Genomic DNA, 25,023 nt, shown 5'->3' on the forward strand with positions numbered 1-25,023 from the left:
AAGGACAGCACCTTGCTTCCTCTCTCCCTGCCCCTCCCCACTCAGCCCCACCCCAGGATCAATACCTACTGCTGACTTCAAGATCTTATCTGAGTTTTGCAAGGATAAAGCGATAAACTCCCTGCACAGCACCCGCTATGCTTAAATCCTTTGATGATCCGCCCAGTATTTTTCAGACCACCTCTAACAACTTTTAGAGAGCAAATGAAATGACTGAGGTAGCCACCATTCCCTCTCTTCCCCTTGGGCACAAATTGTCTCAAGGGATGAAGTGATGGGCAGGGCCAAGGACGGTCCCAGCTTCTACCAGTAGCTCAGCAACTAGTGTGGCTCCAGGAGCCTGCTAAATGTCATCCCCAGACGGTATGTGTCTTAATTTCTCCATCTGGAGATGGATAGCCCCATGGTCCAGCAGGAAGGCCTGGGGTGCAGAGGAAATGCTCCAGCTCCTGATGTCACCAACTCCACTGCTTTTTCATAAGGGCCTCACATAGCGCCAGGCCTGCAGAGTGGCCAAGAGCCTGGGCAGCGGGTCAGACAGGCCGGTGAAGTCCCAGCTCTGTGTCCACCTGCCTGCGACTCTGGGTGACTTGGTTCACCTGTGGCCACTTGCCCTACAATTCAGCCCCGTGTGCAGGTATGCGCTGGCTCAGTACTTGTATGGTGAGTGCACGGAGAGCACTGGCTACGTCCACCAAGATGGCTGACTTGGCCTGCTTAGACAGCCACAGAAGCCACAATGGCAGAAACCATGGCGGGTGTGGTGACAGAAGGCCCGGATAGTCTTATAGAACAAGGGAAATCTTCCCCAGCTGCTGGGAGTTCGGCTAGGGGAAAGTCCCAGCTATAGGTCCCCTACAATAGTTCCCCAGCACAACGAAACCAGGTCACAGCAGCTTCACTGGTAGCTGCATCCAGTGACTGATCAGGCACATATAAAGGATTCTCTCACCTCAGGGGGGACAGGGGAAGGACCACCCCATTTTGGGACCACAGGGTGACTTCTCCCTCCCTCACTCCCAATCAAAAGCATGTTCTAATAAATCTCCTATACCCCATGTCCCCTCTCAAAGGCACCTTTCTGGGGAACCCCATTTGCAGCAACTGCTCACACCACCCCACCTTATAAAATTTTTTAAAAAGTTTAAAAAAAATCCTCAGTGGCTCAAAAGCTAAAGTCCAGACAAGCACTTGGGGTCCTGGGGTGCCTCAATCCTAGCTCCTGTGTTTTCTCGAGGAAGAACCCCAGATGTTGGTTAGGAAGAGTGTCTCACCCGGCGAGGGGAGTGCCAGCCGTGCTCCTAGGGATGGGAAGACCCCACACTTGTACCGCTCCACAGTGTGAGGGCTGGGGATGCAGCTCAGTGGTACAGCATTAGCCTAGCATGCACAAGGCCCTGGGGTTCAATCCCCAGGAGAAGGAGGAGGGGGAGGAGGGGGAGGAGGGGGAGGGGGAGGAGGGGGAGGAGGAGGAGGAGTAGAAGTAGTCCCTTCTTGATGAGATGACAGCAGGCTAAACACTGAGCAGGTGGAGGTGAGGCTGCAGCATGGTGGCTACAGGACTATCTCATTCTCCTGTGCTCATCACCTGATTCCAAGTGCACACTCCCTCAGGCCTCAGGTGTGGGGCCTGTGCTCTATACACATGCCTTGTGCTTCTGCAGTGATGTGCTCTTTTCTCGCTGCTCCCCTTACTGCTCTGAAATTCAGGGCTACCCCGGCTTTAGCATCCAGGCCAAGAGAAGCTCCTCCTGGGCTGTTTTGAGGGGATGGAAAATGTATTCAAGGGCAAAATTTCCACCTGCACAGAAAGGACCCCGGGGAGAAGGGAGGCGGGTGCTAGGCCTTTCTTCTAGAAACTTCCCAGCACACCTTCCCCCTGCCTGCTCTTCCCTCACCCACCAGCACCACACAGGGGCTCACAGGCTGCATCCACTCAGGCCGGCTTTATGGTGTGCAGTTTTAAGCAACTGCACATGGCCTGCTCAGAAGGTTCTGCCCTGGTTTAATCTTCTGTGGTCACCTCGAAATTCTTAATCATTTTTTTTAAAAAGAGGCCCCACCTTTCCTCTTGGTCTGGGCCCCATAAATCATAGTGCTGGTCCTGCATCTACCACAGGGGGCTTAACTGCTCACACAGGTTCTGCCTCCTCACCAGGCTCTGCCCAATCTTCCCCCAATGCCCACTGGAGTCTGGACTCCAGAGGGTCAGTGAGGACATCCTGAAGCCACTCTGAGCCCTAGCACTGAGAGTTCTCCACCTCCTAACAGGCAATAGCTGCCCCACCAGTCATGGATGGACTGTCACCCCACGCTACACCCAGTGCCTTTCTGTCTTTCTCCCCTCTGGAAACCAATTTCTCCCACTGACCTTCAAAAAACAAAGTCATGGGGCTGGGTGGGTAGCTCAGGGGTAGAACATGTGCTTAGCAGGCTTGAGGTCCTGGGGGAAACCAGCACAGGGGAGAGGGGGGCATAAAGAAGAAAGAAAGAACAAGAAGATCCCCGGGGGCCGCCCAGGAGCCTTCCAGGTCTGTGAACCCTAACGCTGAACACTGGGTGCCACGTTCAGCAAGGCAATGCTCGCCCTGAAAAGAAATGGATGAAAATGCTCTTCTTAACAACCCTGGCCCGTTGATTTGGACATCACAGAGGGAAAGCAGAATTTGGAATTAGCAGCCGTGGGTTTGAGCCTCTGCTAGACAGGGTACATCAGCCACCGACCCTCCCAGCCTTGATGACCTCAGTCCCCAAAATGGAGGTGACAACAATGATAATAACAAGAGCTAACATTCACGCTCATTCCAGTCTGTGTGTCTGGCATTGCACTCTCCCAAGAATCCTATGTCACAGATGAGTAAACTGAGGCACAAAAGTGAAGCGATTTTTTCCCTAAAGTTACAACTAGCCTCCTGCAGCTCTGCAAAAGCCCAAATGGATGATGCACATAGCACCGGAGCTTTGGAATCCATAATGGTGGACGGACACACTGCAGGTGACGTCCAAGGGTAATTACCAACTACCCATCACCACTCTCCTCTCTCTCTTAGCTCTCTCTCTAGAGCAATGCACCAAACAAAGACTCACCACCCTCCCCCTCCCCCGCTGTGGGTCCCTTCCCTCCACAAACACTTTCTGCAACTATGTCCTTCTGGCTGGGTACATGAGAAGCTGGGTTACCAGGCACGATGGGAACGTGCCCAGCCTTCTCCCACCCCCTGCCAGCAGCCACTCCCCCTTCACTCCTTCCCCCCCTTTTGCTCAGCTACCTTCTCCAAACAGGAAAGACATACAGGGTAGCTGCTTCTAATCACAGGTGACAGCAGGAATGTAAACAAAGCAAGAAACATCGGAATGCAATCCAAGTGGCAAGGAAACACGGCTCACCTACAGATCCCTCCCTTGAGAACACCCTGCACCCTTTCCTGCCTCCCCCTTCAGAAGCTCTGCTCATTAACACCCTCTTAATAGGAACCCCAGAAACCTGGGGCTTCCGGAGAACAGGAGAATGAGACACTAAATCCTAACCTCCTTTGACTACTCTCTCTGGGGAGGATTTTCTAGATTCCTCCAATGTTTCTGTTCAAAGCAATAATTTCAATGTGTTCTTCTGGGAGATGGTGGTTGGAGAAGCCGTGGGCAATCTGTCCAATGCTAAGGGTCCTTTCCCAAGAGAAGTGCATATCATTTCAAAGGTTCTTGAACTACAGGTTGAGACCCATTTTCTGTAATAGGGATGAGACAAGAGGAGCACAGGAAAGAACATACACAAGTACAGACTTCCTGTAAGCGTCCCGAGGTGCCGCAGAGTATTTTCCACATCTGTAATCGCTATTCATGGCAAACAAACCCAAGACAAGGCTTCTCAGTCTATCTCTAGATGGACAGTCTGCTTCTAAACCACCTCCTTTCAATGCAAGAGAACTCAATTGAGTAATTGCTATGAGTAATTTCCACTAAGATCACTTACTGCTGAGGTTAGCAAGGGATTTAAGAAAGCCAGGATCAAGAAAGGTGTATATAAACACAGGTGCTGGCCTAGCTCTGTGATTTAACCGCGGTTCCCATGCCAAGAGAGAAGGGGGCTTTGACTGTCCACTATCTGCTTTCTTTGTGCTTTGATAGCCCTCCATGAATGCAGATCCTCAAAGATGGTCACCTCTACCTGCTTCATTCTGAACTCTTCCCTGTATCGTTTGTCAGTGACTCTGGAGGTGAGAGGAGGCGAAGGCTAGAAGAAGGTGGAGGGAAACACTTCGTATGCTGGGGTCATCTTACCTCTGTGCCTGTTGGTGGTTTTATCAAACATCAGCATCGCATCCTCCACCTGCAAAACACAGAAAAGAGGCTGCTTTAGGAATTTTCAAAAAGTATACATTATATATATACTTATACTGGGTGTTGGTGGAAGAGGTGGTTTCCATTACAGAAATAATAGTTGCTCATTAAAGAATATTTGAACATACCAAGAAATAAAAAGAAAAAATACTGCTGATTTTAATACTGAGCACAGTTACAGCTAACATCTGGTGTATTACCTTTTAGTGTTTGCTTTAAAAAATATATATGGTTTAATATGGTCTAAATTATATTGTATGTGGAATTTCTTTCCTAGTTTTAGAGTGTGTGTGTGTGTGTGTGTGTGTGTGTGTGTATGTGTGTTTTCTTACCAGTAACATTAGAAAATCACAAATAATTCCCAGGTTGCTACATCATAAATACTATCTTGATTACTGTATAGCATTTCATGAAGCAAAAAGCCATGGCTTACTTAATTATTTCCCTTCTGACAGATATTTAAATTGTTTCCCATTATAAACAATGGAACTCAAACATCTGGATTGTTATCAGATAAACTATATCCTCCTCCAAATTCACATGTTTAAGTCCTAACCCTCAGTACTATATATAAGACTATATTTGGAGATTGGATCTTTAAAGAAATAATTAAGTTAAAATGAGGTCATTAGAGTGGGCCCTGAGCCAATATGACTGGTGTTCTCACAAGAAGGGATTAGGACACAGGCACAGAAGAAAGGCCTAGAAGAGACCAACACTGCCACACCTTGATGTTGGACTTTTCACTTCCAGATTTGTGAGAAAACAAATTTCTGTGTTTTGTTACAGCAGCTTTAGCAAACTCATACATTGGTGCTGGGACCTTTCAGAAAACATCAAGGAAAATACCAAAGTCATCCTCTGACTCCCTCCCCACACATTTTGTAACTGTTTGGGATATTTCTAGTAGGAAGATTTCAGGATCCACACTCAACTCCCATGAACATCTCAAGAGACTCCTCCTTAAAGAACCAGATCTGGCAATGAAATCCATTCTTTTTGTTTATGCCCAGCCCTTTGTTTCACAAGACACATCTGGAGCACAGTTCTCTAACCTAATCAACCAGCTACTCACTATGGGAGCACCTGGTCTGGCCAGGTGAGCACTTTTGTGCCCAAGGCTGCCGCAGCAGAAACATACCTCGACCTGAGGGATTGTGGGTGGACAGAACTATTGTCCAAGGGCTCTGTCCCTGGAGCTGTTTCGGCCAGGGATGTGGTTGAAAAGGACTGAGCACCCTTGATTTGTGCTCAAAGGCTCACAAATGAGCCTGGGAGCCTGAGCTAAGCATCTGGGAAAAGGAATCACAGGCTCTTCATTCCTCACTCCTGCCAGAGAGGACACTGGGCAAAGCAATAAAATGAGGCTTGAAAGTTTTCTATGTCATCAGATAAAAAAGAGGGAAGAGCAAAGTCCAGGTAAGAATGAGAGAGCAGGTAGGCAAGCCAGTCACCAACCCGGAAGGGACTGGCCAGGTTAAGAATCCCTCCTGGAGGCAGGGCCCCCTTCTGTCGCTAAGCAACCAGGCCTGAACAAATGGGCTCCTGGGGCCTTCCCCTCCTGGTCCCCACCCCTGAAGTCAGTTGCTGGGAGGAGAATGGCCTTGCCCTCCTGGTGACTCCTCTAGTGGGGAACTGCCCTCTCTCGGACACCAGCTGATAGGAGTAGATGATGCTAGTCTGGGGATCAATGAAACAGGGGTTCCTTCTCAGGCCCCTCCCGGGAGCCCATCCCAAGCCGACCTGAGGAGTCCTCCAGCCCCTGCTGAGGTCATGACACACAACAGCCACCCTGCCAATGGGGCCCTGCTCCAGCAAAAGCACCAGATCAACTGGTGTGTCTGTGCTCAGAGGAGTCGTCACACTTGAGCATATGGCAGCTCACACTCAGACCCTGGGATGGGAAGAGAATTCCAACACCTGGGGTGCAGGCGGGGGCCAGAGGGCCTGCTGAGGACCGGGCAGGTAAATGGGACATCTGTTTCGCACCCATCTCCACAGTTTTCTGAGATGCTTGCCAGATCCTTATTTTGAGCTGAAAATGCCTAACGGGAAGGAAAACAGCCCCCCTTCTGTGTTGGCCATGTTTTGGTACAGCAACTGAGATCCCCTTAGGAAATAAATATTTTGAATGAAAAAAAAAATGTATTTTCAAAACCCCCTTTCAACAGGGCGTCATTGGCTCCCTCCTCTTCTTGCTAAGTTTGGATATTTTCTTACTCAGCTTCCCAAAGCTCCCTCCACCCTGGTGAGAGTGGAGGAGGATCGGGGGCTGTTTTAGGGGCAACCATTGTCGAAAAGAATAGGGCTCCCCCCCTCTGCAGTCCAGCTGTACAATGGGGCTTGAAAAGACCCCCTCAACAGATAGTGTCAGGGTGAAAGAAAAATTCTATTAACACTTTACAAAATACAACATCTAAGAAAGTGGCTAGAGAGGAAAGAGAAAGGGAAAAAAAAAATCAATATGGATAAGTCCCAGTGCTTGGGGGAGGGGGAAGAAAACTTTTCAGCGGTTGCAAAACACTTATTAATTCAGAGAAGCCATCAATGCGATGGAAATCTGGCAGAACAGCAAGAGCTGAAACTAGAATTTGAATATACAAAGACTGAATAGAAGGAAAAACACGGCCTCACATATGGGACTGTTTCTCACGGTTCTATGTGAATCAAACAGAAGCAGCTTGTGTGAGTCTCCATCAAGGGGAAGTAAGGGGCATGGCTGAGGTAACCGGTATCAACCCTGCAGCCAGCAAGCCGGTAACCACCTCAGTCTGGCTCTGTCTCATGCACATGCGCGCGCACACACACACATGTGAACCCCAGGTAAATGAGGTGGCTGTGCAGAGTCAACACCAAGTCACAGGCCAGGTCTCATTCAGAGACTGGAATTTCACCAAAGGGCTGAGGGCTGCAAACAGGAGTTTTTCTGACGTGAGTAGAAGATGCCATTAACCTTGTTCAATACTCCTCAAGGGATACCAGCCTCATCCTTAGGACTGACGCTGCCATTACTGTGTCATGTGCTTTATAGATTTCTTCGTACCAGATGTGGAAACCTGCAGGCCTAGTGGTCTTGTGAGTCCCCTGAGGGAGAGAGGACAGGAGGTGTCTGAACCTCAGTTTGCTTTGTCTCAAGCCCTGGCATAGGCCTAGCATGTTTGGGAAGGGGCTTACTCCAACCTTAAGATGCACCTGGTAATAACCAAAGGCAGGTTTATCAAGAGCCCTGTATGGTGTACCTCAGTGGTGTACCCTCAGGAATGAAAATACAAGGTGCAGTGGAATGGGACACTCCCAACCCCTGCTGGGCTTTGTCCTGACAAAAGGTTCTGTATGCATATTTCTGGCTATGGCGAGGTCCAGACTATGCTGTGCTAGGGTCTCCAGGGCCAGAGGGGTTGGGACAGAGGTTGTCAAATTTCATCCACATCAGAGTCACCCCAGGCTTTGCAAAGCTGCCTCTTGGGCACCCCCTAGGAGTGTCTATTTCAGTGGTATCTACATTTCTGACAAGTTCCCAGGTACTGCCGCTGCAGCTGCCGGTCCATGGACCCCTCTTTCCAGTGCACACCTCTGAGGGGTGGGAAACAAGACACCGGTCAGAGGTTGCTTCTTGTAACATATACCAACGTTCAACACATGGACAAAACCTCTCGTTCAGAGGGTCCACTGCAGGGTGGCCGGCAGTAGCTCCCTCTCTGTTATTCCCCTTTTCTGGACATTTACACTGTAACATTCTGAAAGTGGGGGAAAGACAATAAGAAGAGGAATTTCTTAGTGGCAATCAAGCTACCCCTGCACCCAAAGTAGGAAAAATTCAGATTCAGCTTGGATGTTATATAAACTTTCCTTCTAGCTGATAAACTCCTGCTAATGTGTACCTCATGCAGCCAACCCAATCTTGATTAGAAATTCTAGCTAATGGCAACTTTATTTACTTTTATGCAACCTATACTCATTAGGCATTCACTACTTGCAAAGCTTCAGCCTAAATACAAATAAGAGGCAAATTACATAGTCCTATGGTAGACAAGCATCAAAGGCCCCCACAGCCTGTAGGTGATAATTTTGCTGCTCCCTTCCCCAAAGAGGAGGAGTCTATGTCCCCATCCCTTGAAATCTGGACTTGACTTGTGGTGGCCAATGAGGTGGAGAGAATGGTATGCCTGTTGGGGGCCTGGCCTTGAGGAAATCTGCACATTTCTGCTTTTTTCCTCTTGCACCTTTGTCATTATCATGAAAAAGGCATAACCAGGCTGGCTTCCTGGAGGGTGAGAGGCACACAGGGCAGGGTCAAGTCCCCCAGTTGTTCCAGCTGAGGCCAGTCTAAGTCAGCTGACAGCCAATCATCCTGACACATGCCAGTGAGGCTCGCCAAGATCAGCAGAACTGCTCCCAGTGTCCTCCTAACACATGACATGAAGTTATTGACTGCCACCAAGGTTCTACAGTTTGTTACATGGCATTCTTGTGGCAATAGGTAAATTATATGTGTGGTCCCTGTTTGGATTTGTTATTTGTGTGTGTGTGTGTGTGTGTGTGTGTGTGTGTGTGTTGTTTTTTTGTTTGTTTGCTTTTAGTAAGTACTGGGAATTAAACCCAAGGATGCTCTACCACTGAATTATTTCTCCAGTCCTTTTTATTTTAAGACAGCATCTTGCTAAGTGGCCTAAGTTGGCCTTGGACTTGTGATCCCCCTGCCTCAGTTTCCTGAATAGCTAGGATTACAGGCATGACCACCATGCCCAGCTACACGGTCAGTCCCTGTTCTTTAAACAAAAACAAAATATCTCTTCCATTCCGTAGATAAACAGACTGTCTGGAATAATACTAGAGAATATACAAAGCAAAGAAAGAGGCAGAAAGAGAAGAAGTGCTCAATGTGAACCAGATAATAAATAATCAGTATTCTAAATGGAACACATTCCAAATGGAACCTTCCAAATGGGACCCAGGTATTAGGGTGTGGAGTGGACTCCTCTAAATCTTACTCTGGCAACAAGGATGGAGACCCAGATCCTGGAAACACCAAGGGAAACTGGGCAACATGTTCCTCCCTAAATAAGCACCATGAAAAATCGGCAATAATTACCAGTCAAGTCCATGGGTGATGCCTCTCTAATCCTAATTCATTTTACAAATAAGCAAACCCTCTTTTGAATGAGTTGAAAGATTTATTGTGAGCCAGACATTCTTGATGGGGGATTCCAGAAGTAGCCAGATGGTGTTGACCGTGTCCACCAGAGGTTAAACTTCAGCCAGTCCAGCTCATGAACTGGCCGAGGAGGAAACTTTTAAAGTCACGACGCAAAGACATTCCTAGGAAGGGAGGTCAAACATGGTATTTGTCCAGTTTGTTGGCCACAGGCTGTGACCTGAGAGTATGGTCCCTCAGAACACGGCTTCTTCTGTTCAGGTTTGTGCAGTTTGGGCTCCACAAGTACAGAGTAGGTGTGATGTGAAGACACAGAAAACTTGTTCCCAGGAGATGGGCTAAAAAGGAGAGCTGCTGATAATGGCTGAGCAGGTTCCGGGGGAGGCAGCGCTGCTCGAAGGTGCCATTCCCAGCTCCACCTGCATTAAACAGAGGACAAAAAGCCCTTCCCTTCTTTGTCTTTAGGTCCCATCTGTGAAAGCAGGGAATTGTACTAGATGGTTCCTAAGATCCACAAGTAAGGACTCTGCCAAGAATGCAAAATTGGGCTGCAGAGGCTGCTGGAATAACATCTGGGAGCATCAAATTCCCCACTGGTCCTCTGTAAACTCTGTTCTGTGAGGCTGTTCCAGAGCTTTGCTGTGGTCAACACACACCCTAAGAAATTTCCTACTCCTCCCGGGATCCACACACCCACCCACACACCACACATATCAAGAACAAAGCAGGAAATGGCACTTCAAATGATTCTTAAATCATCTGGCCAAAAACAAGGAGGGAGGGGAATGAGGAGAGGAGAAACCCGGCTCTTCCAACTCCCCCAGAACAAATGTCCTTGAATTTCTCTTCCTGCTCCCACTCAAACGCTTCAAGTGTTAGTTTAAATAAACACCCTCAAACGCAGGACCATGATATTATGGTGCTTAGGGTTTACAGGCCTTATTACGCTCCATAAACTCGACACACTAAAGCTGCAGAGCAGAGGTCTGTTTGATGTGGTGGGACTGCCTGGGACACAGGTGCTGGACCCTGGGTGGTGACAATGGCTGTGGGTTCCTGGTTCTTTCAGAACATGGAAAGACCCTGCTCACCATGTCTCCCTGGCCATCCTGGACACAGGGAAAATCAGTGCTGTCCAGAAAGCTCAATCATAGTGTCTAATGTATAAAAATATGACTTTTCAGTATGGCCCTGCCTCATAAAAAGAGGGGGTTGTCGTTGTCTAAAAGGGAGAATGGGGAGAAGAAATAGCCTGGAAAATCCTGTTGGTTCATGCTGAAACCCGTGCCTTTCAACCTGCGGGAGCCCCAGAATCACCTGAAGAGCTTCTGCATCGCCTGCTGAATCAGCAGTTTTCAAGTTCCCCGTGATCCAGGGCGGTGCCCAGGTAGAGAACTGCTGTTCTAGATGGCCAAGGACAGCTGGGCTGAGCCTTAATCACAGCTTCAGGCCCCAAATAAACAAACAGGTACTTATGAGCTGTCTAGAGGAGGGATATCCACTCCCTGCTGGAAGCCAGGATCAGGCAAGCTCCATTCAGCATATTGCTTTCTTAGGGCTCTCCTGACAGAGTTCTGTCCTGCCCGTAGGTCAGAGGGACCAACAAAGACACAGGACTTTTAAGAAAACCTAATGGAAACATTTCTATCAGTCCTCACTACCACCAATATTTCCACGGAGATCACCACAGCTTTGGTCTTCAACAGCCCCACGAGGCAGGGATCATCATCAATTCACTGAACCTCAGTTTCCCCACGGGTGGTTCCAGAGCTGACAGGGGCTGGGCCCGGAACTCTGACGCTCACCTTCTGAATCGGAGACTCTCCCTGCAGCACCTGCTTTCCCGCCCCAGCCCAGAACCCTGTCTCCTCCTGGTGGCAGGCTGGTAAGCTTTTCTAGTATCTTCTTGGTGCATTCACTCCTGGGAGATTCCAGCAACGGAGGTGCCCTCAGAGCCTGTCCTGAACACTGCTGCCAAGTGGTACCCCCCTCATTCCAGAAATAAAAAAAATAAAACAAACCCCAAAAAAACCTGTCCCGCCCCTAAAGTCAGAAAGAGTCAATTTGCTCTCTCCTAAATTATTTTTTTAATTGTGGTTAAATGTGTGTGTGTGTGTATATATATATATATATATATATATATATATATATATATATATGACATAAAATTTACCATTTTAACCTTCTTTGGTCTTCAGGTCAGTGGCATCAAGTACACTGCCTACACTCTTCACAGAAGCCTTCCAGGTCTTACTATAGCCAGAGTATTCCACTCCCCACGAGCAGGATGCTGCTTTATCAGCCCTATTTTTCCATTTTATTTATCTCTTTTTTATTCCCGCGGGCCATTCCATTTTCCCATTTAACTTAAATAAAACCCAATGCCAGTGTTTATCAGATTGCAGTTAACAAAGGGACACAGCTGCCCACAGGGACCATTGGGCAAGGAGTCTCCAGAAAACTCTACCCTGGAGATTTAGGCGGTTACCTACCTGAGGCAACAGCTCCTATTTGGGGATTCAGACTGCACCCTTACTTATCAGACTCGAGGTTATGACGCGTCTACCCACCCCCAAAATAACGATTATTGTATTAGCTACCATTTTACCGCAGCTTAATAGGCGATTTGCAAGGCTCGCTTACTTCTTCCAGTAGCTCTAAGGTAGATATTATCATACCCATTTTATAGGTGAGGAAATTGTGGCTCTTTGAGATTAAGTGACTTCCCTGGGATCACATGCCTAGTAAATGCTGAAGCCAGCTTATAAAACTGGACTCATCCCTTCATTTCCTACTAGGCCCCCTTTATTGTGTTCTAGTTTTTAAATCCCTGGGGCTTAGTGTAGTGCCACGGTGCTGGATGAACCAGCAAACGCTGCCTTAAAACTCGACAAGAAAGTTAAGAGACGTGATTAGGTAACCTTAAGAGACCAGCGTGTTCTGCCCTGGCAGGCTCAGAGGAGGCGGGCTGCCTGGAGAGGTAAAGGAGGAGGAGAATTCAGGGGTCTCTTTTGTTTAGATGGGCAGATTTTGAAAGATAGAGATCACAGGGCAATCTGACAGCAGAGCTGGAACTGGTAGGGGGCCTCTGGGCCTCAGTCCAGGGCTCAGCCCCTAAGAATTGACATTGTGCAGTGAGACCAGGAGTGCAGAGTGTCTCCCACCCTAGAGTGGGGAGGAGGGCCTATGTGGTAGCAGTGAGTTCCTAGTACTTGGAATGTGCTCATCAGAACAGATGCTGGCCCAATTCACTGCCCCACCAGGCAATCCCCTTGCTGAGCAGGGCATACACGCGTGCACATGCGCACACACAGACACGCACACACACACTCTCTCTCTCTCTCTCCATTAGTTAAGCTGGGAGCAATACCCAATGCTGTATGTTTTCCTACTGCAAATGGGTCACACCAAGGGACAGCCACTAACAGGATTAGCATGACTTTGGGGGAGCAGTCCCAGGAGGCATGAGTAAGAGTCTGCTCATGCGATATACGGTTGGGGCAGAGGCTCCCTGTCAGCTTTGCGGACAAAGCCTGGGGTCCCAGCACCAGCTAGTGGGATGGCAGGAGGCTCTGCCTGGGGTTATCAGAGCTGAGGCTTGGAAAGGAGGAGGCAAAGGAAGGGAGGTGGTGGAGAGGGACACAGAGAGTCCGGGCACGAGCTGTTTGAGGAGAGGCAGTTGGATCCGGCAGGCTGACAGCTGTCACACGGAAATGGCATCTGGCCTAACGGCCTCTTGTGTGTGAGGCTCCTTCGAGTGGCGGCTGCTGTGCTCTGGAAATCCAGGGCCTGTTTGCAGCACTGGTTTGGAGTGCGTGCGTGCATGCATGCAAGTGTGCTCTGGGGGAGGGGAGTGGCAGGCAGGCTGCCTAATGCTCCTCTCTCCCCCTCTCCAACCTCTCCCCATCAGGCCTCACCTACCGTGAAAAAGGCCCAAACCTGCCAGCTCCAGAGGAGAGAGGCAAATCATTAGGAGAACACTGATGTGCCGTAACACTCTCTTGCATTCCCATTAAACAAATACTAAACTGCTAATTGCCAAAATGGATCTCCACGACTCTGACCGAACAGGGGAAGGGTTTATAATTACCAAGTGTGAAAATGCACAGCCTGTAAATAACCACCTCATCTGTCCTAATACGGGCTGATATTGATGGGCATGAAATAAACATCAGGACCAAATGGAAAAATCATCCACATCTCCTGTGGCCAATGCAATCGCAGACGGTGACAAGCGTGGCCGCAGCCATCCGCTTGGGAAGGGGGGAGGGGAGGAGAAAGGAGTTTGGAAGGCTCAGAAAGTGTAGGTCCCAATCCCAATTTCTGTCCTTCGGGCCACTGGCCGCTTCTTTCTGCCTGCGAAACAGGGAGGGTAAATTACAAGGCTTGATGATGGTGTGGAGGGCTTGTCTGCATCTCAAAAAGGCTAGGACCCCAGAGGCAGGGGACTTCTGAGTGTGCGTCTCCAATGCAGGGCTCAGACACCCTCAGCTCTGCTCCCTAACAGACTAGCTGGTGAGAGTAAAGACCAACAGAGAGGGAGCGCTTAGCCAAGGGGACACATTATTCACTAAACTAGACTTTATGGGGCTCTTCTGCCTGCCCAACAGAGCTGGCTGCAGATATGAAAAACAAATGTGGGTTTCTGACACCTTCACACCATGCCCCCATGCCTCCCTATGCCCTACTGTCCTTTTCTGCCACCCGGATGGGAGGCAGGCTCTGGGTCCATCAGATTCCAGAGCCCACCACCTGCCTTGACTACACGGAGGGAGGGGGAGGTGACGTGCCACAAGGGAGCTGCGATTCTGATTATCTCAGCTGGGACTTGGGGTGGATGTCAGGAACCAAAGGAGAGGAAGTTGCATCCGCCTCAGAATCAGAGACTCAGAGTTAAAAGTGACCCAGGGGTCAGCCCTCCACTTCCCACCCAGCCAGGGAATCCCTTCTCCAGAGGTCCTGGGGGGCGCCTCTTCTAGAGTTTCAAAGACTCAGAGCACCTCAGTTCCACCTCCCCCCACCCACAAGCTGCTCAGGCCCGAATTCAGCAGCAGTAGCACTTAGATGCCCAAAATAGCGGCTTCCTCTGTTCCACAGCCCAATTTTGGCACAAGGAAGAATTCTGTGAACTGTACAGCACCAGGCTCCCACCCCACCCATCCCGAAGGCCTCTCTGTCGGGCTTTAATGGTGCTCATCAAATTAGCTCCTGCTCCTTCCCTTTGGGTGCCTGATGGCCAGTCTCCCTGGCCCTCTTGTCCCTAAAGTCATCCCCAGAGTCCTGGGTCAAAGACTCACTGGATTGCTCAGTTCTAGTCCTGACCCAAAGACCTTGTCAAAAATTAGCAAAATGAAGCAGCTCAACCCGACAGACTTATTTTTAAAGGCATTCTAGCTTGTTACTTTTACATTCCCCGAGCATCGTCAAAGAACAGCTAACATGGTGCTGCTGAGAACAAAGTTCAAGTGCAGCTACAGGCGGAGGATTCGGGCACTTGGCAAAGTTACTTCTTGTTCTGAGAGGATCATAAAATCTCTGAGGCAGAAAAGATAGAGGAGCCCAGCCCACTCATTCTCCACAGGAGTAAATTGGCTCAAAGTGACTCTACAGCCAGGGGCAAAGCCACAAGGGAGAGTAAAGGGAACTTGGGGAGTCCTGGGTTCAAATTCCACCCCACCATTTCCACTTGTCCGTCATCTTGGGCAAGGCTTCCCAAGGCGGCTTGGTTTGAGACAGATCATCACTGTTTACCTTCCCCTCAGCCTTGACAAGTAGAAATTATTGATATCACACACAGGAAGGCATTTGGTCAGTGGGAAGTGACTGCCCTATGTTATTACCAGTTTATATCCCAACCCCAGATGCTCGGCAAATATCTGCTAGGCAGAGGGCTGCACAATACACTCACAGACTTTGTATTGATCAGTGCACATTCCAATTTAGTGAAATCAGTATGGATGAGTGAGGTCTGACCTCGTCAGGGTGCCTGGCTTTATGAACTGTGCTGCAGCGAGCTGTATGCAAATAAAAGTATTTTAGAAGCACAATAGGAACAAACAAACAGGGGTCCACCCTACCACAGAATCCTCAAAATAAAAAAGCAGCAGACCACTGGTACACGACATGGAAGGTTCTCAAGGGAATCATGCCGAGTGAAAAAAGTCAATCTCTAAGGCTCACGACATGCTGCATGATTCCATTTCTACAGCACTCTCAAAATGACAAGATTATTGTGCTGGAGAGCAGATCAGCGGCTGCCCGGGGAGGAGCAGGGAGAGTGTGAACTATAAAAGTAAACCCAGGGAGTGAGTGTTCTGGTGCCAGTGGAGCAGTTCTGGGTCCCGACTGTGATGAGGCTCACTGGAACCCACATACAATAACATTTCAAGGAACTGTGCACACACATGCCCCCCACCCAAAGTACTTGTGAAAACTGATGATACGAGGATGGGCCAACACTGGTTTCCTGTTTTAGCAACATGCTAAGGGTCTGGGAGGTGCTATCATCGTGGGAAGCCGGGTGAAGGGCACGCCAGGGGCCTCTGTACTATTTTTACAACCTCTTGTGAGTCCTAAACTATTTAAAAATAAAAATGTATAATAATAATAAAAAGAAACCACAAGGGGGCTCATTATTTCAAGAAATTCTGGCAGATCAGTTTACAATGCAAACAATTATGCCCTAATTTCCGTTGATTTGGATAAAGTAGGCAAACAAGGCCCGCGTGTACTATAGTAGAAAGATATGTGCGTCTTACCTGTTTCTGGTATTTGGCACTGGCACGCATTATTTGGTCCTATGAACCTCTGTGTTTGCAGTCTCTGCCACCCCAGTCTTAGGGACGTTTCACGTATGGCCCTACACACCCTACCTAACACCTCCTAGAATACAGACGTGCCCAATAAGTGCTTGAGGCTCACCAAGATTTTGCAGGACGAAGAAAAAAAAATTCAGAAGAAAGCATCAAATCCAGTGGTTTCCCACGTTTTTTTTTTTTTTAAGACATCAAGGTTGTTTCTTTTTCGAAAGAAACATTGTGTTTTAAGATACTTCTTGTACCCAACAAATTGAATTTATTATCTTAAGACTACTGAGGTATAGAAGATTACTTGTTAAAACACAACGTAATCTTCATGGAGGACTTTGGGACAGGGTGGGATGGAGCAGTGTCTAAAACAAGCACACTTGACTTGCAGTTGGCCTTTATGGGGTCTGGGGTGGGGATCCCAGGTGCCAGAGAGATTTCCTTTGAAGTCATGAAGTCAACCTTGGGACCCTGCATTCCTTCGGTGGCCCCCTAGGGTGGAAATCTCTAGCCTGCTCTTCATGTGGAAACCATGACCCAGATCGCTATAAATGAGCATTGACAGAATAACCAACTCCCCTTCTGAATCCCCAAGCCACACAACTCCCTTAAGGGGAAAAAGGGAGGGAGAAGGAAAAAACCTACATCTACCCTTAAAAAACAAACAAACAAACAACAGGGGGAAAAAAAAAGCACCAATTCAAGCCGCTTCAAGACCCAACAAGCATGTTTTTCTTTCATTTATTTCTACATCAACACTCTGAAGGATAAAGATCTTTCTCATTTCAAGAGCTGTCAATTTGCTTTACTGCCGTGTTTTTCATCTGTTTGAGGTAAAGAGGAATTACAAAGCAGGCAAATGAAATAATGCACCACAATCTAACATATTTTGGCAATTCAAATTGGGACCAGGGAAAAAGGAAATTAAACAAGGATGACAGGCCACATGGCACACCTGTGCTGTGCCCGCCGGCCCGCCCCCCGCCTTCCCTCTCTGCTTGCTAACTTTATAACTTGATGAAGTCCTCAGTTCTCTGCTGCAAACTGTACTATGTGCTGCACCCTAATTCTTCCAATCATTTCTATACGCAGTATAACTCATAAGATATTTTGCCATCTGAAGCAGAAAATCTCAAGCTGCTGGTAAAGAGTCAGGTGCTGTTACTTTAAATACCCCTGTGAAATAGCCCAGGAGCCGGCAGCCTATTCCTGTAGATTTACTACCCTTCCCCATATAGATTAACAGAGACAAATGCTTCCCATAAGCCAGACTGTGTGGGAAATCCTCAGCCCACGAAGCCGGGGGGTTTGATTACAATGGAACTTAAAAATAAATAAAAGGAAGCCTTAATCTCCTCTTCTCAGGGTCCTCCACTGCCAGAGAAGGTGCCCCATGAAGACTTTTGGCTAATTCATTTACATTTCCTTTTGTTTTTAATTAAATTGCTCTTCAGCTGCTCAGATCGGTAATTTTTTTCCTCTTAAGCTCCAGGGCTGGGATTTTCTAAGAGAATATAGAGACTTCTGGAGCCAAGATGCCTCCGCAGACCTCAGGAAACAGCCCCTGGCTTTCACAGGTAGGCCACAGGAGTGGGCTAGAGGATGGGAGAGCGCCAGGGACCCAGCGCCTTTGGGTTGCCACAGGAGTCCCTGGACACCCCCCCCCCCCCGAGTCACCACCAATTTAAAAATCAAATGACCTCCGGGATAATGGGCTTGAAGTACTGACTTCTGCAGAAGGCCGTCTGTGTGCCAGGCTGGCCAATCCACTTCTGGGGCTAGACCACTCTCAAGGGGAAAACACAAATGGCTCTGTCCCTCCCTGGACCGAGTGGTGGTGGTGATGTCCTCTAAAGTCTCAAGGATCAATGCCCCCAGAAAACCAACTACCCAAGAGGCTGCAAGTCCCATGGGACTGAGACTGAGGAAGGAGAAGACAGGGATGCTTCATGGGACAGAGCAATGGGTACGATAAACAACCCAATTTAAGAATGAATTGACAATGGACAGGCAGACGCAGCACCTGTCACCCACACTCCATCTCTGCCTCCTGACCCTGTTGGAAAGGCTGGCGGAAGCAGACATTCAAGCCAATGGACCAAAACTGAGGCTGATGACGGCACAAGGAGGTGCTGGAATGGAGAAATTACCTTTTGACCAAAATTCTTCGGAACTGAAGCCTGTCTTGAAGGATGGGAATATTCTAGAAAAGCAGAGATGACCTTGGGAAAGGGTTCACATGTGGGGACAAAGGAGTCCAGGAGGTTGGCAATGCCTTGGGCCTAGATCTAAGGAAGAGGCAGAAGAACACAGGGCACCCCCAGTCCATCATCGTAGCCCGGGACTCAACACTCCCTCCTTGGGGGGCCAGGCAACGCAGGTGACAAATGCTCCTTCAGAACTCTCCCCGCGCCTCCTTTCTCCTCCAGAGAAAAATATTTAAGAGAAACCCTCTTCAGTCGGCTGAAATGTCCCCCTCACTAAGCCCCATTTAGTTATTTATCAGAAGACTTCAGAGAGGTTATTTTCAGACTTCCACATGAAATAGTAATACTTAGCACTTCCAATTCATCTTGCAAGCAGTTTTCAAATGTCAGCTCATTAATCGCCAACACCCCTGAGAAGCTGCGCTCTGTCCCATCTCGCAGACTGGGAAGATAGAGGCAGGGCTTCCAGAGGATCCCCGTCCCTTTCTCCGTGAGTCAGGCCCTTCTGACTCAGGTGTTCTCTCAGCTGGACCCCAGGAGCCTGCTCCACTTAAGATGGCATTGTACTGAGGTCCTGACAACTCTGTTCTAATGAATGGATCCTGGTCACAGCTCAGTGGCCCCTAACCCCTGCTGCATCTGCAAGAATCCGGAGACCTGCTCCTTTAGCACTTCACTCAGGCAGGTGTCGGTCTCTTCTCATTGAACACTGGCTTTCAGAGCAGGTGTCTGTTAGCTCTGGACTCCTGTGCCCCCGCCATGCAGCTGGCTCACCAGCATATCTGTGTGCTGGGAGGTGCACTGTTTCCCCGACATCAATGGCAGGTAGAGCTAAAACATCACTTCTGGGACAGACCGCAAGCTTCGAAGGAGGTCTTCCAAAGGGGGACTTAACTCTTCTGGCATGGCTTCCCTTCTCTCCCTAAAAGAAACACCTCTGGATGTCTTCAGAGCCAGCACCAAGCCTTTCAAGCCCCACTGAAGACCCAGAACTTTAGTCTCCCGGTGGATTCTGCATTTATCACTTTAAAATGAGATGTAAGGTTCCTGTCATCTGAGTCTTTACTCTGGTTTTTTACCCCTTGGAGCAGGACTTCAATGCAGATGCCCAAATTCTGGATCCAGTGGGGCCTGATGGCTGAGAAAAGTCCATGCCTGGTGAGGGCGGTGGACGGGGCAGGGTGGTCACAGTGTGTGGCCTGGAGGCGGAGCTGGGAGGCAGACTCACATCAGGACAAAATGGTGCCCAGTCCACTGGAGGTTCCTTCCCAGAGCTGCAGGCCAGTAACTGCCCACAGGGGAGGGCATGGCAATGAAACACTCGGGGCGGCCGTCCTTCACCTGGCCTCTGGTGCCACCACATATAGCTCCTGCCAACCTGCAGCAGCAGTTCCGAAGGGGCAATTTCTGCTTTTGATGTGCTCCCCAGTAGGACTCCACTGACTCACAGTCACCCTACCCCTTTATCTAGCACCAGTCCCATGCGTGATGCAGAACAAAGATCAAATAGAATACAACCTCTGGCTTGTTGCTTCCAGAACACAGTGGAATGGCCACCAAGTGGCCACTGTCTCCTTCAAACAAATCACTGTGGAAGGCCCTGTCTTTATTCACTAAGTTGTTTTTTTTTGGGGGGGGGAGAGGGGATTCCCTTCTACTCTATTCCCAAGTCATGCAAGACAACTAGTCTTATTATTTTATAGTCTTACTGCATTGTGGTCCAAAAACAGCATAATCAATCTTGGCCACAAATCATTTGGAGCTAAGGCTGGTGATGGTTTCCAAAAATTACATCCACTTTCAAAGGCCAAAGATTTATCACCAGTGAGGATATTCAGAAGAAAATGCCAGAGTCTGAATGTGAGTTCACAGTGAAAGCTTTGAAAGCGCTCAGCGCAAAGGCGGGATCTTTGGAATAAGCACACAGCCTCCCACTTTGAAGAGGACACATTGCATCTGCAGGAGAAAGCCCTGTCTTAAAGCTTCCAGTCATCACGGGGGCCGGGGAAGGAGGGAGGGAGGGAGACAGACAGACAGACACACACACACACACATATACATGTCGCACGGAGAAACTGAGCAAGGCTACATGATCATAAAAGAATCCTGAAGGTGAAATAAAAGGAAGAAAGAAATAAGAACGCATTCTTCGCAGCCTAATACCGAGTAACTGCAAGAACACATTCACATCTGATGTACAACAAAATTAGCATCCCCAAGATGTATTTACCAAGCAGCAGGGAGACTTGTGAGTCTGGGCTAAAACTGAAATTGCTTGAAAAAAATCACCCTACAGACCCTCTGCCTCCAACCCACACACCATTCACATGCATTTTTTTAGCTGTCAGAAGATTTAGGCAGCTGCCTTCCTAAGATGCCCGGGTCTAACCCTTGCTGTCCCCGCAACCTGTATGTGGAGGGGGACACAGGAAGCTTTTGCCCCTCGACAGACACAAGAAATGCCCTCATCTAACAGCATGAGCACATTCAGATGTCCAAAAAGCTCTGGCAAAAGAGGCAGCCCTCCTCAGAGCATGGCCTTCTCCCATGTGCAGCCTGCTCCATGGCCCCCGGAAGGCCAAGGAAGACCTCTGAACGCAAAATGGCTGCTCTCAGGGAGCAAGGACCACAACACTCCCAGGGAGCACGACATCAGCAGCAAACCAAAGAGAGGACCCGCCGCCAACGAGCCAATGAAAGAAGGGATGTTTACCCCTTCATGAGACATCTGGAAAATGAAAGAGGCCACGAGCCATCTTGATCACATCTCTGTGCATACAAATACACAACGGAAAATTACAGATCCCTCTCATCTACCAAATGAGCCGTAATAACCCCACAGGTTTCCCAGAGTCCTTAAGACACTCCTCTTCGCACATTTATCACAGGGGAGACTGGCGCGGGGCTAACGAAACAAAAGAGGAAAGGCGAGGGCTGTCTTTCCAAGGGACAGAACCGGGGTCCTGAAGCTCTGATCGTGGCTAATTGCCCTGTCAGGGTCTTGCCCGGACAGACCCAGGTGAGCCTGTCTGAAAAGAAAATGTCCAACCTCGGTGTCCTGGAGATATCTAAGGCCTGCCCACTGTCTTTGGTAAATGCCTGCTGGGTAAGTGTGCAGATAAGACGAGTATTACATTATGATGCTTCCTCATGCATGAAAGTCTATTTTAAAGAGAGTCTGCAGGGAGGGGGGCCTGCAGGAAGGGGGACGTGGCCTAAGGAGGGGAGGTAAAAAGGAAGGCTGCTGTATTTAGAAAAGTCTCAGCCATAGAATAAAACTGTGCTTTAACGGCAAAGGAAAACTCATTAAAGTTTCTCTTCGGTTCCGAAGAAAGAGATCGACAGCCCCTGAGCTTCACAGCAAACTGCTTTTATGTCCTACATGCTTGTCACCTTGTCCCCTTGTACCATCTCCTAACTCACAAATTAACTCCTGCATAAATATATGACACTCCCGCCCCTAACCAAGATGCCACTCAACCACACCAAAGAGCTCCTGATATAGCCTTTACTTTCAATCTCATCCTCTCTCTGGGTTCTGCCTCCCCTTGCAAAGTAGTGCAATCCTACAGAGTTGTAGGAGTATCTGTTTAATCGACTCTGGTGAGGCATTCTTTTGGAAAGCAAAGAATACATGAATAAATTAGGGAGGAGCAGCTTGCCTCTTTAATTTGTTCACGTAAGTCTAGAAGACCCGCCCCTTCACATTAAGTAGGAAAACTTAGAATTTACCCCGAATCTCAACCCTCCAATATACCCAGGGTTTCTAAGCAGCAGGTGCTCTGTTCCCCTATCTGTAACTTTTCCTGGCTCTCCTTTCTTCTCCTGTCCCACAGATTTCCAAATTGCCATCCACCCTGCCCTGTCAGCTACCTTGCAGTCTCCACCTGAGTCCTACTCTATGCAAGAACGCAGCTTCCGCAGCCACCTGGTTCTCTGTAGTCTCCTCCCATTCCTGTCCCAGAGCACCAGCTTCACTTCTCTGTGGTTGGTTCTCTGCCATGTGGATACCCCAGGACCTTAAACACCAGCATGTCCTATACCCCTTCCCAACTCCATTTCTGCACCTCCCCTGGGCTGAGAGCTTAACACCTTCATAGTCTCTTCTCATCTGCAGTTTCAGTTTCCCAGTCAACCTGGGTCCAAACATATAAAATGGAGAATTCCAGAAACAGTTACTCTTAAATTCTGAACTGAGAGCCATTCTGCATAGCAGGATGAACTATAGCACCATCCTACCCAGATTGTGAATCATGTCTTGGCCTAGCACATCCACACTGTATATGCTGCCCTCCTGTTGGTAGCCATAGTTGCTGTTATCAGAGCAACTACTGTGGTATCACAGCGCTTGTGTTCAAGTACCCCATATCTTATTTAACAATGGCCCCAAAGCACAAGAGCAGTGATGCTGGCGATTCAGAAATGCCAAAGAGAAGTCATAAAGTGTTGCCATTAACTGAAAAGGTAAAAATTCTTAATAAGAAAAAGAAATTCCTCACTTGAGGTTCCTAAGATCTATAGTAAAAAGGTGATCTTTCTCCACAAAATTGTAAAGAAGGAAAAAGAAATTCATGCTACTTTTGTTTTATACCTGACACTGTAAAAGTTATGGCTATGGTGTGTGAAAAGTGCTTAGTTAAGATGGAAAAGACATTGAGTTTGTGTACGTATAGGAAAAGTCATCTGTGATTTCAGTAGTTCATGGAAAGAGGTCTGGAATGTATCCCCCAAGGATTAGGGAGAACTACTGTATTTCTTCTTCTGATGTGACCCTGACCCACCCTTTCCTTGCTTTTTCTATATTTTCCCTAGTTATAGGACCTTGTCACCGTGTCTGGACCTAATGTGAGATGACCTCCTTCCCAGGATTGACTGCTACAGGTCCCCCTCAGTGCTGCCTGGTTACTCTTCCTCAAGACCACTGCAAACCTTCCATGTCCCCACTGTCCACAGGGAAATGTCCAAGCACATGTAGCCTGAGGTCAGCTGGACTGACCCACCTTGCAGCCCTATATCTCTACCCCCCCACAGGTGCATGCCCCTTGGTGCAGTGCCCTCGTCTACTGCCCTCTGCGATTCCCTCCAGCCCCTCTGCTTATGGGAAACATGCCATGGTCCAACCTGCCGTCTCCAACAGTCGGGGAGACAGAAGACAGACCAGGAGGAGGTTCCCAGGGAACCAGCTCCAGGAGCTATTTGATGAGGCCATAATAGCTGGGCCCACAGCCCCGGGAGCTTTCCACCAGGAGGCCGGAAGTGAGACCCCGGGAGGAGAGGGGATTGTGCAGAAAAATGCTGGATGAAAGGACAACACCCTGCCATTAGCTCCCTTTGCCTGTCGAGAAGGAGACTTGAGAAGCAGAAGCCAAAGTGGGGAATCTGTGAGGTCAGGGCCATGGTCAGCAGAAGAGAAAGTGTCAGTAAAAACCTCCCTCCCTGAGCCACTAGCACCTGTGAACAGGAACGGGACTGCATGCCTCCTCTGTCCCTGACCCCAGACCAAGGGCTCAAGGATTATTTTTTGACTGACTGACTGATGAAGGGCAGCTCAGGGGGCCGAACAATTGCTCTGAGACTTTAAAGACCCAGACTCGTGATGATGTGCAGGGTGACCTTGGGCTAGTTGACAAATGTACTGTGCCTAATCTGTCATAAAGGAGGGCTTGCAAAACATTTTGTTCTTTAATACATGCGTTACATGTACATAGCAGAAACCACCAGTAGGCAAAACGAGGAAAATACAAATTACCACTTGTTAACATTTTGGTTTTTACTTTCCACCTTTCCTTAGCAAAAACTGTGTGTGTGTGTGTGTGTGTGTGTGTGTGTGTAATAACATCTTTAATAAGAGAAATGAATTATGTGGGGGAAAATAGAGTAAAGAATGTTATTAAAGTAATTGGTGCTCTGAATTATTGAGACTTCACCCCCAAGAATGTGTCACTCTTGGGTAGCTGAAATGTAACAAACCTCCCAGTCAGCTCTCTTTGATTCCTTGGACTCACATCAGTCTCTAGGCCACCCCTAAACTGTGATTTATATGACAGCTTGGGAAAAGCCAATTGGGGACAATCAATGGAACAGACGGAGACAGGCCTGGTGAATGTGCATGAATTAAAAGGAAAACTCCATTGTAATAGGAACAAGATTCTAATCACTACACCTAATTACAAAGAGGAGTAAATCACGGGGAAAAAATTAAGTGTCTCATACAGAACAAACAAAGCAATTAGTCATAAACAGCTCAGGTTCTGGTGAACAAGCCGGTACCGAGACCCACGCCTGGCTCGGCATCTGCTCCCAAGGCCACCTCAAGGCCATGGAGGCTGGGCTTGAAGGTCAGGCTCCACCCTGAGTACATAACGGTGCCGGGGAAAGACAGGTGGCAGCCCCGGCTACCCACGCACACCTGCACGCACACACACACAGCCTCAGCAGAGCCCGGCTACAGCAGTGACCCCGAGTTAGGTGCTGGAGGCTGGACCTTCCTGGATGGCAGAAAAGTAACTGATTCAAG

The 25,023-nt window shown here is 48.6% G+C and overlaps 1 protein-coding gene across 9 annotated transcripts in view; it reads right to left on the reverse strand.

Annotated features, from left to right (window-relative positions):
• Positions 1 to 25,023, reverse strand: part of Msi2 (musashi RNA binding protein 2) — a 366,811-nt gene that overhangs the window by 128,663 nt on the left and 213,125 nt on the right. For all 9 annotated transcript variants that reach the window (XM_077800895.1, XM_077800891.1, XM_077800892.1 and 6 more), the window contains exon 7: positions 4,279 to 4,327. In XM_077800895.1, the coding sequence (XP_077657021.1) occupies positions 4,279 to 4,327 (49 nt within the window). The remainder of the gene's footprint in view (positions 1 to 4,278; positions 4,328 to 25,023) is intronic.

The sequence above is a fragment of the Urocitellus parryii genome, chromosome 7 (assembly GCF_045843805.1).
Source record: "Urocitellus parryii isolate mUroPar1 chromosome 7, mUroPar1.hap1, whole genome shotgun sequence".
Classification (NCBI taxonomy): Eukaryota; Metazoa; Chordata; class Mammalia; order Rodentia; family Sciuridae; genus Urocitellus; species Urocitellus parryii.